This window comes from Elephantulus edwardii, unplaced genomic scaffold (assembly GCF_000299155.1).
Source record: "Elephantulus edwardii isolate Elephantulus edwardi_28Jun2011 unplaced genomic scaffold, EleEdw1.0 scaffold00038, whole genome shotgun sequence".
NCBI classification, from domain to species: domain Eukaryota; kingdom Metazoa; phylum Chordata; class Mammalia; order Macroscelidea; family Macroscelididae; genus Elephantulus; species Elephantulus edwardii.
In genome coordinates, this window is record NW_006399788.1 from 11565406 (window position 1) to 11579793 (window position 14388).

At 40.0% G+C, this 14388-nt stretch overlaps 1 protein-coding gene across 1 annotated transcript in view; it reads left to right on the forward strand.

Moving 5' to 3' along the window:
• DOCK5 (dedicator of cytokinesis 5) overlaps window positions 1–14388 on the forward strand; it is a 242031-nt gene that overhangs the window by 216331 nt on the left and 11312 nt on the right. The window contains exons 45-49 of the mRNA XM_006884916.1: window positions 1735–1911; window positions 5809–5892; window positions 6547–6684; window positions 7289–7455; window positions 14166–14331. Of these exons, the coding sequence (XP_006884978.1) occupies window positions 1735–1911; window positions 5809–5892; window positions 6547–6684; window positions 7289–7455; window positions 14166–14331 (732 nt within the window). The remainder of the gene's footprint in view (window positions 1–1734; window positions 1912–5808; window positions 5893–6546; window positions 6685–7288; window positions 7456–14165; window positions 14332–14388) is intronic.

A 14388-nucleotide genomic window follows, 5' to 3' on the forward strand; every position in this document is an offset into this window, starting at 1 on the left:
ATAATAACTGCCTTTGTTAGATTCCCCCTCCGGTTCTCACTAGTTTGGCCAGCCTCCTCTGGCTAACTTCATTTTTCAAGAGAAATAAAAGGCTTGCTTGTATAATAGAGCTCTGTATAAAACTGATGTTACAATACCAACCCTAAAGGTTACTCATAGTGAATGAGTCCTTTATGACCAAATGAGTGTTGTCTCCCCAGTGGGCCTGAAAATAATTTTGGAATGTCTCTTTTGAGTTTCCTGTCAATCACATTCCTCCTTCCCAAAACCTTTCCTCTTTTATTCTCAGCTAATCACATCACTGGTCATCTAACACGCCTCCCTCTTTATTGCCCCCCAAAGGCAGCCTGTTTTACTTCCTTAGTAATAATTAAAACTGGTTTCTTTGTTTCTAGCCCCCTTGCTTCTGCTGCCCTGTTTCTGGTCCCTCATTCATCTCTGGTGGTGTTACTATTGGAAAAGCCTAATTGGCCTCCCTGTTTTACCCTCTGAAGTGCACTTTTGCTCACTGCCATAGAATGTGAATTCTCTAGCATAAACCTGACTGACCGTAACACTCTGAGCAGAAAACCTTTGTTGTTCCCTAGTGCCATGCTTCATTCAGCTCACATGGACAGGGCTTATTGACTTGACTGTACCTCATCTCCTTCCATTCCCACCTTGTACTGTCATTCAGTTCAGGTACCAGCTTCTCCAGGAAACCTTCTCTTGAACACTAAAGCTGGTCCAGTTAAATGCCCTTTCTCTGTACCCATAGCACCATGGACATATTTCTAATGCACTTCCCTCCTCATGGGGAGTCCTGGTGGCATAGTGGGTAAGGAGTTGTGCTGCCTCACTCAGAGGTATGTGGTTAGAATCCACAAACTCTGCTTAGCAGGAAAAAAATGGTCAGTCTCTTCCTGTACGATCTGTAGCCTCTAAAAACTCTGGCACGTCAACTATGAGTCAGTTCTGACTCACCAGCAATGAGTTACTTAGTTTTGTTTTACCTAGGGTCGCTGTGAGGCAGACTTGACTTAACGGCACCTAACAACAGCAGGAAGAGTCATATTGAATTGGCTTCATGTATGTGTCTTCAGATCTCACTAAACCCGTTTGCTCTTCCCAGACATTAATTGTATCTTCATTATTTTTGTAGCTATGACTACAGTCTGCTACTCCTTGTCATAACTCTTGTAAAAAATTCCTGTGGCAGCTTTATCCAGAGAATAGTCATCACTGTTGCTCCGACTTTTCTTCTTAGACTTTCTATAGAAACTTCTCAAGGAATAGTACCTACAGGAGTACCAGATTTTAAGTCATTATATTTTGTAGAAGAAACAGCTTATTTTGCAACTTACTGATGCTGTTGTTGTTGTTGTTGTTGTTAAGTGCTGTCAAGTCATAGGCGACTCATAGAGACTCTATGAACGAAAGTCCTCAACACTTGGCGTGACTTTCATCCTTTCTCCAGGTTCATAGGGTTTCTGGAGGCAAGCTATTATGGAAGTGGATGCCACTCCTGCTTCCAAGCTTCTTTTAATCAGAGAGCTCCATCAAACACTGTCCATCATGGACTTAACTTACTAATACCAATCAAAAAAAGTATGGCAATTTAATAAACATAAACAAGACTGCAGAGCTTAATTGTTTGATACTTGGTAGATAATTGATACTGTTTGAAAAGCATACTTAGGCTTTTTTCAGTGTTTGCTTACAAAGTGTCCTCGTCTTATGCTTCTCGTCTCTCAGGAGGAAATCAGCCCTTTGGAAAATGCCATAGAAACCATGGAGCTCACCAACGAGAAGATTAGCAACTGTGTTCAGCAGCACGCCTGGGACCGCTCCCTCTCTGTGCATCCACTCTCCATGCTGCTCAACGGCATTGTGGACCCGGCCGTCATGGGGGGATATTCCAACTATGAGAAGGTGGGCTGGGTCTCAGGAACCCCACAAGCCTCATGCCTGCACTGTGCTGCTGCTGTAGGGCTCACTTTCCTCTTTTTGCCCTTTAGTTTGCCGACCTTCTCTTTGTCTGTGCTTGTTGTTGTTACGTGCCATCAAGTCGAGTACGACCGGCAGCTCTGAATTGTATCCTATCCTGTGCCATCCTTACCATCCTCAACACATTTGAGTGCATTGCTGCAGACACTGCATCTATCCATCTCCTTGAAGGCCTTCTTCTCCTCTGCCAACCTTCCACCTTTCCAAGCATGATATCCCTTTCCAAAGAAGAATCTCTCAACCGTCATTCTCCAAGGAATATTCTGGTTGCACTTTTTCCAAAACATATCTGTCTGTTTATTTGGCAGTCCATGGGATATTCAGCACTCCTCTCCAGCACCACAACTTGAATCAGTTCTTCACCTGTTATCCTTATTCCTTGTTCAGCTTTAAGATAGAGGCATAGTAGGCAGTTGGAAAGAGTGTGGCTCAATCAGGACTACTTTAGTCTTTAAATTGACATCATTGCTCTTTTGGACTTTGGGGAGGTCCCTGACAGCAGATGTTTCCAATACTGTATGTCTCCTGATCTCCTGACTACTGATACCAAGGCTGTTGACCATGAAACCAAGCAAGATGAAATCTGCAACAATTTCAGTTTTTTTCTCCATCTATCATGATCTTGTCTATTGGGCCAGTGGTGAAGATTTTGTTTTCTTGATATTGATACAAAATCCATAGTGAAGGTTACAGTCCCTGATTCTCTACAGCGGGCACTTCAGGTCCTCTTCACTTTCAGCAAGCAAAATAATGTCTTTGGCATAATGCAGGTAATTGATGAGGCTTCCTTCAATCCTGATGCCACACTCTTCTACATAAAGTCCAGTCTCTCATATGATTTTCTTAACATACAGATTAACTAGATATGGAGAGAGAATACAATCCTGGTGCACACCTTTTCTGATTTTAAACCATGTGTTTAAAGTGTTCTTTTGCTTTGGTTGGACAATAGCTTCTTACTCTAGGTATATATTTCATATAAGCATAATTATGTGTTCTGGAATTGCCACTCTTTTCAAAGCTAGCCATAGTTTTTTATGATCTACACGGTCATATGCCTCTGAGTAATCAATAAAACACAAATAGACATTCTTCTGATACTCTCCATTCAGGCAAAATCTATCTGACACCAGCAGTGATATCCCTGGTGCCATGGCCTCTTCTAAACCCAACTTGAACTTCTGGCAGTTCTCTGTCACTGCACTGTTCTAACTGTGGTTAGCAGCTGGGAAGGCTTCAACACCTGAGGGAAAGTCTGGTTTGCACATGTTAAGTTTCAGTTACAGTTGCTGGTGTCACAGTGTGAAGTCAGCATGAAAATAATACTCATGACACAGGATTTTTTATTTATTTATTTATTTTTTTACTACTCAAGGGATTGATTTCTTTATTTTCTTATTTTACTTGTGTTTTTTCTTTTTAAATGAGCTGATAGAAATTTTGGTGTCTTTTCCCAAATGTTCACTTGTACAGAATGCCCCTAATCTCAAATATTCAAACTTGGTCCATCTTTCTCCCAAGGAGCCACTGGTGGATTCAAACAGCCAGAGAGGTGCCACCTTTAGGTTAGCAGCGTGGTTCCCTATGGATGTCGTCACCAGAGGTCCCTGTGTGCTGGTTATCACTGTGTTGTTTTGTGTCCTTCGAGTAGGAACCAATTCATCGCTGACCCTTCAGAGGGTTACGAGACGCTGTAAAGTGCACAAAAGGAGACTGCTCCTCTTTCACGTTGGAGCAGCTGGTGGGTTCAGACCACCACCTGCCTTTGAGTTGGCAGCACTAAGCCACCTGAGAGCTCCCTGTGTGCCCGTTAGAATGACTGTTAACAAAAATAAAATAAGAAAAATGGTGTGCCCTTTAGAATGATTATTACAAAAGTAAAGTAAGAAAAATAACATCATTTTCATACAAGGTGAACCAGTGTAACAGTCTTCTAATGAAAATGAAAAGTAAAGTATGGATGGAAAGATAGACATGTCAGTTTCAGGATGTTTGGCTTAAAATACAAATGGGCATTTTTAATGAATGTCTGATTACACATACTAAGCATAAGAAAAAGTTAGACTCATTAATTTCATTAATGTCCATGACCTTTTGCAACCCCCCAAAAAATTATTTGAGAATATTATTTAGGAGAGACTAGTCCTTAGAGAAAGACATCATGCTTGGAAAGGAGAGGGGAGTGAATAGGAAAAACACCTTCAGTGGAATGGACTGACACTGTGACTGCAGCAGTGGGCCGACACACTGCAGAGAGTGTCAGATTTGCTCACTATTGGGCAGTTTGTTTCTGTTGTACATGCAGTGACTATGAGTTGATCCAACTCCATGTCACCTAGCAATAACTAACATTGCACCAGTTGAGGAGCCTGTTAGGACATCCCTAATACAGGAGATCTATTTCACATTCCACTTTTGAAAATGTGTTTTTTATTTGTTGTTTTGAGAATATATACAACAGAACAGTTACAAGTTAACAGTTCCTGCACTTCCAGTTCAGTGACTGATTGCATACTTCAAGTTATGCAGGCTTCCTTTTCACCTTCCTTTTTTGAGTTACTCCTCATTATAACTGACCTGCCCTGTAAGATTCCTATCTTGGTTTTTCATGAAACTGTTGTCAGTTTGATCCTGTATGTTATGGTTATTGTTAAGTGCCATCAATTCGAGTATAACTCCTAACTACCCTTGGAAGAACAGATCTCAGTCTTATCCTGTATGTTGTCGTTAAGTGCTGTTGAGCGGAGTATAACTCACAGTGACCCTGGAACAACAGATCTGAACCTTGTTTTATCCTGTGCCAGCCTCACGACCTCTGATGCACGCAAGCTCATTGCTGTAGTCACTGTGTCAACCCATCTGGTTGAGGATCTTCCTCTCTTTTGCTGACCCTCCACCTTTCCAAGCATGATGTCCCCCTCCAAGGAATAGCCTTTCCTAGCAACAGGAAGGGTGGAGGGTTGGCAGTGAAGAAAAAGACCTTAGGTTAGGTGGATTGATACGGTGACTGCCGCAATGAGCTCTTGTGTGTCAGAAGCATGAGGATGCAAACATCGATGCAAATTTCTACACAAATTGGAATGATAACTTTCATAACCATGCTTTATGGTTTTAGGAACTCTTGGGTTTCAAGGTACTGGAACGAAAGAATAAGGGGGGAATCTTTGAAAATTTGTTCTTTGTAAGCACTTCAGGAATAAAGGCTAAAGTATAGGAAGAAAATATAACAACACCTGTTTTGTTGGAAATGTTTACTTGAAGTCTTCTATTTTTCTTTGCTAATGACTACTGTCTTTAAAATACTAAGACCTGTGTATACCATTTGAATTTGAACTTGAACTTGATTTCCAGAGCCCATATTTCTGTGCCTTAATTGAGTAAAGGGAGACTATGAATATTTATCAGTATTATGCTATGGGTTGCATAGCATTGAAATCTATAAGAAGGGCAATTCACATTTAATGCCTTTAAGACATTTTTATATCTCTCTCCCTTCTGTGTTCTCAAAATAGTCTTTTGGAACAGAGGTATAAGAAAGAACAGATAATAATTCTCACTTTACATGGGACAGGAAATGTGTTTCATCTGTGTCATTACTAGAGCAAAAAATTAACATCTTGTGCGGATTAATTTTGTCCTCTTTAGAATTTTTTATGTACTTAATTTTTTATTTCTTTGGGACATGAATTAACATATTAACATATAATTGAATGACATTTTACTTTGTGGCTATTACTTAATTAATATGGAGGAGGGGTTGTTAAGAATAATACCTAAGCAGACATGTGATCTAAGGAATGCTTGCATATTTTCTGGTTTTAGGCTTTTTTTACAGAAAAGTACTTGCAGGAGCATCCAGAAGACCAGGAGAAGGTTGAGCTGCTAAAGCGACTCATAGCATTACAGGTATGTCACCAGGAGGATGTATACCTGGCCGGCTTGCCAGTGCATCCCATGAACAGGATGTTCTCTAGGGTTTAAATCTGCAGGCCTCCTTTCAGGTGGTTGGCTGTTTGTTTTGTTTGTTTTTTTTTTAAAAAAAAAGAACCCAAAACCAACAAACCACGATAGAATTCTCATATCCTTTTAGGTGGGACTCAAGGTAGGAGCAAAACAACCAAGTCCTAGGAATAGTGCTCAGCTGTATAGCACTCTGACATTGGGAGGGACTTTCTCAATAGGTTCCTGGGCCAGATGTGCATCTCACTGTTCTCTAGCTATCAGTCCTCACTGATAGAAAATGCAGCCATCACATCCTTCCTAAGGTTTAAACCTATCTTTTCGTTGATCACCCGAAAAATATCCCAGCACTTGGTTGCATTTACCCGATCTGTCAGCCTTCCCCTAGTCTAGGAACCAGACTGTCATTATTGTGTGTGTTGCTCTGGGTTATTGATATGAGTGAGTTCGGTCCATAGCCCTAAACTGAGAAGTAGCATTCTGATTGGATCATGTTCTCTATGCCAGGTTTCCTGTTCAGCTGCCCTCATCCCGAACCCCTAAATCAGAACTGTTCCTCTTTCTAACCACTTTTCATTGTTTTTATTCCCTCTTCTCTAGATGCCTCTACTAACAGAAGGGATCCGCATCCATGGGGAGAAGCTGACGGAGCAGCTCAAGCCACTGCATGATCGGTTGTCTTCTTGCTTCCGGGAACTCAAGGACAAAGTAGAAAAGCTCTATGGGGTCATAACTCTGGTAGGCGTTGTTCAAATCACCTTCATGATTTTTCTTGTCTCTTCGACCTTTTCTGACATTGATAGTTTTTTAGAAGGTAAAGGAGTCGTGGTAATAATGTTAGGGCATGAATGCACTAGGGGTCAGAGCAAGGTACCCTGTTCAGCTATTGATGATCTTGAGTCATCATCGTATTGCATAGTTCTCAAATATGAGTGAGCATCAGAGTCACCTGTGCACTTATGAAAACACAGAAATCTTTAGCCCTAGAGTTTTATTGAGTAGGGATTGGGTTGATTTTGGATTCCATCAAGGCCATTCGAGCTCATAGTGACACCCCATGCAAAGAGGACCTACCCTGTAGAGTTTTCCTGTGGTTATAACCATTATGGAAGGAGATTGCTGGGTCTTTCTCCCACAGAGCCACTAATTCAGTTCAAATCCCTAGCTTAACCTCCATTACATCACTAACTGAGTGGTGGGATTTGACGTATCTGCGACCAGCCAGTGAGAGGGGTGTTAGCCTAGACTAAGGGGCACTAGCAATGAACCAACAGGGCAGCTGTGCTGGTTCACGTTGGCTGACTTCCTTCCCAGCTCACTAGGCAGGGCCATGTCTCTCCAGCCTCCCAACTTGACTGACAGGAAGCAAAGTCGTACTGGGTCAATTGTACTGCCCTACATCATGTCGTCCACGCTGCGGAGACTGTCCATCACCTCTGTGACCTCCTCTGTGATTTCCACCTCTTCAAACTCATCGGATAATGCGCCTTCCAGACCTGGATCTGATGGGTAAGGGATTGAGTGTTGATCTCCCCGAAGGGTGGGATAGCGCCTTATTAATATTTCTGATAGGCACCAGAGTTAGACTTGACAGAAACAGACTCATCATTCTCTTGAGAAAAACAATATTATTCTCATGGGGAAAAGGATTCATAGTGCATGAGTAACAACAACCTTGGGGTCATTCTCCTTGTCTTCCTCATAAGAAATATATCAAATTTTTAAAATAATAACAACAGTTACTAAAATGAAACAAAGAGGAAAAAATATACTTACTCCTAGCACCCTATCATGTACTGTTTTATTTCTGTCATATTCAGTTACAGTCCTTGACATATTTTTCATCATTTCCATTTTTCAAAATATTTTTTAAAATTTTTATTTATTTAATGAAAAGATAATATAATTACAAGATGTGTATTAGGATACAGCTTGCCTCAATTCCTGATTGAGGTGTCAGAATCCTCAAGGTGTTAATTCCTCAGTTCTGGTGTCAGTCCCAGGAAGCAGCTGATGGTAGCCTTCAGGTTCTTGTTGACCCCTCAGGAGCTCTTTATATATTTATTCTCTTACACACGTTCTTATGCAAGTGATAAAATTTAGTGCTGTCTCTCCTGCTTTTTCCACTGACCATATCTTGGAAGGAGGTCTAGGAGCCTAGTGCTGAGGGATTTGTGATGCTATCTCAAGAATGCATTTCTGGCAGTTCTCTGTTGATGTGTTGCTGCAGTCATTTTTGGATAATCTTTAGCAGAATCTTGCTTACATGTGATATTAATGATATTATTTGATAATTTCCACACTCTGTTGAATCACCTTTCTTTGGAATGAGAACAGATATCTCTTCCAGTCAGTGGTTGTCCTCCAGATTTCTTGGCACAACTTGGTGAGTACATCTAAGGCAGCATCTGTTAGTTGAAATGCGTCAATTGGTATCCCATCAATTCCTGGGGCCACGCTTGTTGCAAAAGATCAAGGACTGCAGCCTTCAATATGGATTGAGTCTCAATATTAAGAAAACAAAGATTCTCACCACTGGGCCAGTTGGCAGCATCAGGATGGATGGTGAAGGGATTGAGATTGTTAAACAGCTTTAGTTTGCTTGGCTCCATAGTCAACACTCTTGACACCAACAGCCAGGAAATGAAAAGATGCATTGTGATTGAAACGTCTCATGTTAGCGACCTCTAAAGTACTGAAGAGCAGTGACATCATTCTGGAGACTAAGGTGCGCCTGATACAGGCCATGGTCTTTGCAGTCACTTGCTATGCATCAGAGAGTTGGACAATGATTAGGGAGGCTAGAAGGAGAAATGATGCCTTTGAGCTATGGCACTGGAGAAGACTATTGAATATACCATGGACTGCTAAGAAAATGAACGGGTTCATCCCAGAGAGGGTTAAACCAGGCTGCTCCTTGGAGGCATGGATTCTGAAGCTTCATCTGACATACTTTGGACATGTTGCGAGGAGGGACCAGTCCTTGGAGAAGGACATCATGCTTGGGAGGGTGGAGAGATAGCGCAGGAGAGGAAGACCCGCTATGAGGTGGATTGATTTCAGTGACTGAGATAATCAGGGTGGGTGTGTCAGAGACAGTGAGATTGGAACAGGATAGAGCAGGATTTAGGGCTGTTGTACATAGGGTCGTTATGAGTTGCAGGTGACTTGATGGCACATAACAACAACAACAGGGATATTATAACTATTGTTAGATGAATCTTGGCTGAAAGCAGAGATTACCAGAAGAATGCCTATCTGTGTTTCATTGACTGTGCAAAGGTATTTGACTGTGTGGATCACAACAATCTGTGGCTAACTCTGAGAAAAGTGGGAATCCCGGAACACTTATGCAAAACCTATACTTGGACCAGGAGGCAGTCGTTGGAACAGAGCAAGGAAACACTGCATGGTTGAAGATCAGGAAAGGTGTACATCAGGGATGTGTCCTATCATCTTTTCAATCTATATGCAGAACAGATCATCTAGGAGGCTGGGCTCTGTGAGGAGGAATGTGGCATCAGGATTGGAGGAAGACTCATCAACAACCTGTGTTACAGAGATGACATAACCCTGCTGGCTGAAACTAACGCGCTTGGTACAGGAAGGTCAAGGACTGCAGCCTTCAATATGGATTGAAACTCAACATCAAGAAAACAAAGATTCTCACAACATTGGACCAGTTGGCAGCATCATGATAGTGAAGAGATTGAGAATGTTAACAGCTTTAGTTTGCTGGCTCTACAATCAACACTCTTGGTACCAGCAGCCAGGAAATCAAAGGACAAATGGTATTGGGAAAGCTTCTTGTCAAGAACCTCTCCAGAGTACTGAAGAACAGTGATGTCAGTCTTGAGACTGAGGTGTGCCTGATCCACACAGTCTTTGCAGTTACTTGGTATGTTAGTATGCGTCAGAAAGCTGGACAATAACTAGGGATGATATAAGGAGAATTGATGCCTTTGAGCTGTTGTGCTAGAGAATAATATTGAATATACACCATGGACTGCTAGGAGAACAAACAGTTTCATCCTAGAGAAGATCTGGACTTGGAGGCAAAGATCCTGAGGCTTTGTCTAACGTACTTGGGGTATGTTGTAAGAAGAGACCAGTCCTTGGAGAGGGACAGAACAAGAGAGGAAGACCCTCATGAAATGGATTGATTCAGTGACTGGGTAATGATGGTACATGTGTCAGAGACAGTAAGTTTGGCACATGATAGAGCAGAGTTCAGAGCTATTGTATGTAGGGTTGCTATGAGTCGCAGACGACTTGACAGCACATAACAACCACCACCTAACATAATATACATCTTGTGTTTGTATTATCTTTTCATTAAAAAAGAAATAAAATGTTTAAAATATACTAAAGGAACCATCATACATTTGCCACCCCAGTATATTTTCAATCTTTTTAATTTCTGCCAATCTGATAGTTATTTTATATGAAGCTAAGTATCTTTTTTTTATTTGTTGAGGAGCCATTTGTCTCTTCTTATCTGTGAACTGTGATCATACAATTTTTGCCGTTTTTGTTTGGTTTTTTTAAACTGGATTTTTGGCTGTTTGCCTGTGAGTGGAAATATCTTTTTCTGCCTTCTTATATTAGAGTTTGCTTTTAATATTTTTCTTTTGCTGTACTGATTTATTAAATGCCATCCACAAATCACTAGTTGATGTGGTGACTTCTGGATTTTATGCCATAATAAAGTCTTCCCTCTACACTGAGATTACAAAGATTATTTTTCTTTTCTGATTTTACATTTTTATTACTCACAATTAAATGTGATTCATTGTAATTTACTGCATTATAAGATATGAAGTTTAAAGCTAAGTTCATTTTCCCCCCAAATGACTACTCAGTTTTCCCATAGCATTTAGTGAACAAGCATTTTTAAAAAATTAAATCCCTATATGTATGTTAGTGTATTTATGGGCTTTCTGTTTTGTAAACCATTCATACACCATTGCCATGTAGTTTTACTTACAATATATTTAAAAGATACAGTTTTTTCACTTCTAGGTGTCCATTTCAAAATGAGTATGGTTAATTTTTTTCTAATTTGTTTCCATATGAACTTGTGGAGTGACTTGTTAGTGCTGTGATAAAAGCTTCTTCCAGCCCCAAGAAATCTTCTTACTTACCAACAACAACAACGTTTTGCTGGACTGAAGTTAAATTTGTAGACTAATTTTAGATGGTCTTTTTGGTGGTATTCCGATACATGGAATATCTTTCCATGTGTTCAAATTTAAGCTACATTAAAGGAGTGGATCTATAGGTGACTTCTAAGTCTAAAAATGCTATTTTAAAATTATATTTTACTAAGTTGATATTTACATGCGAGAATGTGGGAAATTTTAAGGTACTTGACTAAACTCATCTCTGACCAGTTGAAACTGACTCATAGCTGATCGGCCGTCCAGCACATTTTCAGTGTGTGTGAATCATACTAGGAGGTATAGATAGCCCATCTTTCTCCGTGGAAGCAGCTGATGGATCCATCCCACATGCCTTTGAGTTAAAGTACTAGAAACTTTTAAAAGAAAAGTTTTGTGATTTTGTTTCTCAAAGATACTGCATCCTAAGGCTAAATTCCTGATACAGGCCATGGTCTTTGCAATCGCTTGTTATGCATCAGAGAGTTGGACAATGACTAGGGAAGACAGAAGGAGAATGGACGCCTTTGAGCTGTGGTACTGGAGAAGGGTACTGAATGTACCATGGACTGCCAGGAAAACAAACAGATTCATCTTGGAGAGGATTAAACCAAGCTACTCCTTGGAGGCAAGGATTCTGGGGCTTCGTCTGACATACTTTGGACATGTTGCCAGGAGGGACGGGTCCTTGGAGAGGGACATCATGCTTGGGAGGGTGGAGGGACAGCGCAGGAGGGGAAGACCCTCTATGAGATGGATTGATTTGGTGACTGGGGTAATCGGGATGGGTGTGTCAGAGGCAGTGCGGTTGGCGCAGGATAGAGCAGGGTTTAGGGCTGTTGTGCATAGGGTCGCTGTGAGTTGCAAACGACTCGACGGCACATAACAACAACAACAACAAGGCTAAATTAAACTATTAAAGCTCAATTACGTAGTAACAAAAAGTAATATACATGCTATTAAAATGGGAAAACAGTGTCCTATCCTTTTGTAGCATGTTGTATAATTTAATATGTATAATGAGTATTTACACATATCAAGAAAACAAAGATTCTTACTACTGGACCTATCGTCAGTGTCATGTTGAATGGAGAGGAGATTTAAATTGTCAACAGCTTCATCTTTCTTGGTTCCACAATTAACAGCCTTGGTACAAGCAGTCAGGAAATAAGGAGACTCATTGCACTGGGAAAATCTTCAGTTAAGGATCTTTACAAATTATTGAGTAGTAATGATATCAGTCAGTTTGAGGACTAAGGTGCGTCTGATTCAGGCCATAGTCTTTTGATTACTAGCTATGCATCTCAGACCTGGATAGTGAATAAGGATGACAGAGAAAGAATTGGCACCTTAGAACTGTGGTGTTGGAGAAGAGCACTGAACATCCCAAAGCTGGCCAAGAAAACAAATATGTCTTGGAGAGGGTACAGCCATAGTACTCTTTGGAGGCAAGAATGATGAGGCTGTGTCTCCCATCTTTGGACATAATAATAGTAGAAAGTGCTATTCCTTGGAGAAGGGTGGAGGGTCAGCGAAGGAAAGGAAGACCCTCAACCAGGTGGAATGACACAGTGACTGCTGCAGTGGGCTCCTGTGTGTCAGGAAGTGTGAGGATGCCGCAGGACAGAACAGGGACAGAACAGGGTTCAGGTCTTTTGTTCATTGGGTTACTATGAATCATACTTCACTCAACGGCACATAACAACAGAGTTTTTAAAGTAATACTAAATATAAGTCAGGTTGGTTTAATCAATGTTTATTTGTAATTGCTTAATTATACATGAATTATGAGGAGCCCTGGTGTTGTGGTTAATCAGAAAAAATAACATGCCAAGATGGCCTCATAATTGGAAATCAAGTAATTAGCCTTTCTTATATTATGTTTTCACATATCGGTATTTATAGTATAGTGTGGCCACTTTACTAAGCCTTCATAATTGTACATGCTCATTTCCATATTGTTATATATTATTGTCAGTTATAATTTTTGTTGGTTTCATACCATTGCATCGTTTAAGTGTATCATAATTAATTCTTCTCCTACTATAGACTATTTAAGTTATTCCATTATTTCTGCAGTACATTATAATAAAGAAACATTAATTTTAATCTAAAATATTTAGATTATATCAGTATAAAATGCGTCTTTAGTACTTAAAATTGAAGCAAACATTTTCACATTGATTTTCTAATCATTCATTAGTAAAAATTCTCGGAAGTCACATTTCTAGTTAGAAGCACAACTTTTAAAAAAAGTTTTATTAGTAAAAATTCTCAGAAGTCACATTTCTAGTTAGAAGCACAACATTTAAAAAAAGTTTTATAGCAGAGGTGTGTCTATGTGCAAAGCTGTGTACAGCCTTTGAGTGGGGCATCAGCAGTATTATTTTCATTAATAAAATTTTAAAGTCTTTTTTCCAGTTACTCCCCCAGTTTACCTTATTTTAATTTTATGTATTTAATAACTAGTAACAGAGTCTTTCTCTCTCTTTCTCTTTGTCTCTCTCCCTCTCAAGGACATGTAGAAGAATTTTTTTTAATTAAAAACCTGTTTATATCCTTTGATTATTTTTAAAAGTGTGCTAATTATTAACCAAATCCATTTTTAATATAATGCTTGAACTACCATTGGAATTAGCAAACACAGATGATCTAAGCATTTTGTAACAAACAAGTAGATACTATTATTAATCCTATTTCACAGATAAGGAAACTGAGATATAGAAAGGTTATCTGCTGAAGGTCACCCAAGTAAGTGTAGCTAGCCTTTGAACTCTGGCTGTTTGACTCTGGAGCATTTTTCTGTTATATAAAGCCACATATTAATATGATGCTTTATACAGAATCTGTCTGTGCTTTTCCATGTGATAAAGCCACTTTTTTCCTCGAATAATTTCCATCTAATATTCTGGAAGTCTTATCTCTCTATCTTGAGATACTTATTTCAGAGTTTGGAAATTCAAGTGTAGAAATGAGTCATAACTTCTGCTTATTACACACTAAATGTTGACTTTCGGGTGACCCATTGTCTTGTCGTTTTGTCCTGTGCTTGACTGCTAGGTCCATCCTGGAGCCCCTTTTTGAGCGCAGAGCCTCTTCAGGTGCCAGAGTTGAAGATGTCCTCAGAGAGGACAATGAGAACCGAACTAGCAAGTTCAAGAGAAAAGACTGGAACCTGAGCAAGTCCCAGGTCATTGCAGAGAAAGCACCAGAGCACGATCTAATGGTAAAATATCTCAGTCACAAAAGGACAAATACTGCATGATGCCACTGTTGTAGAATG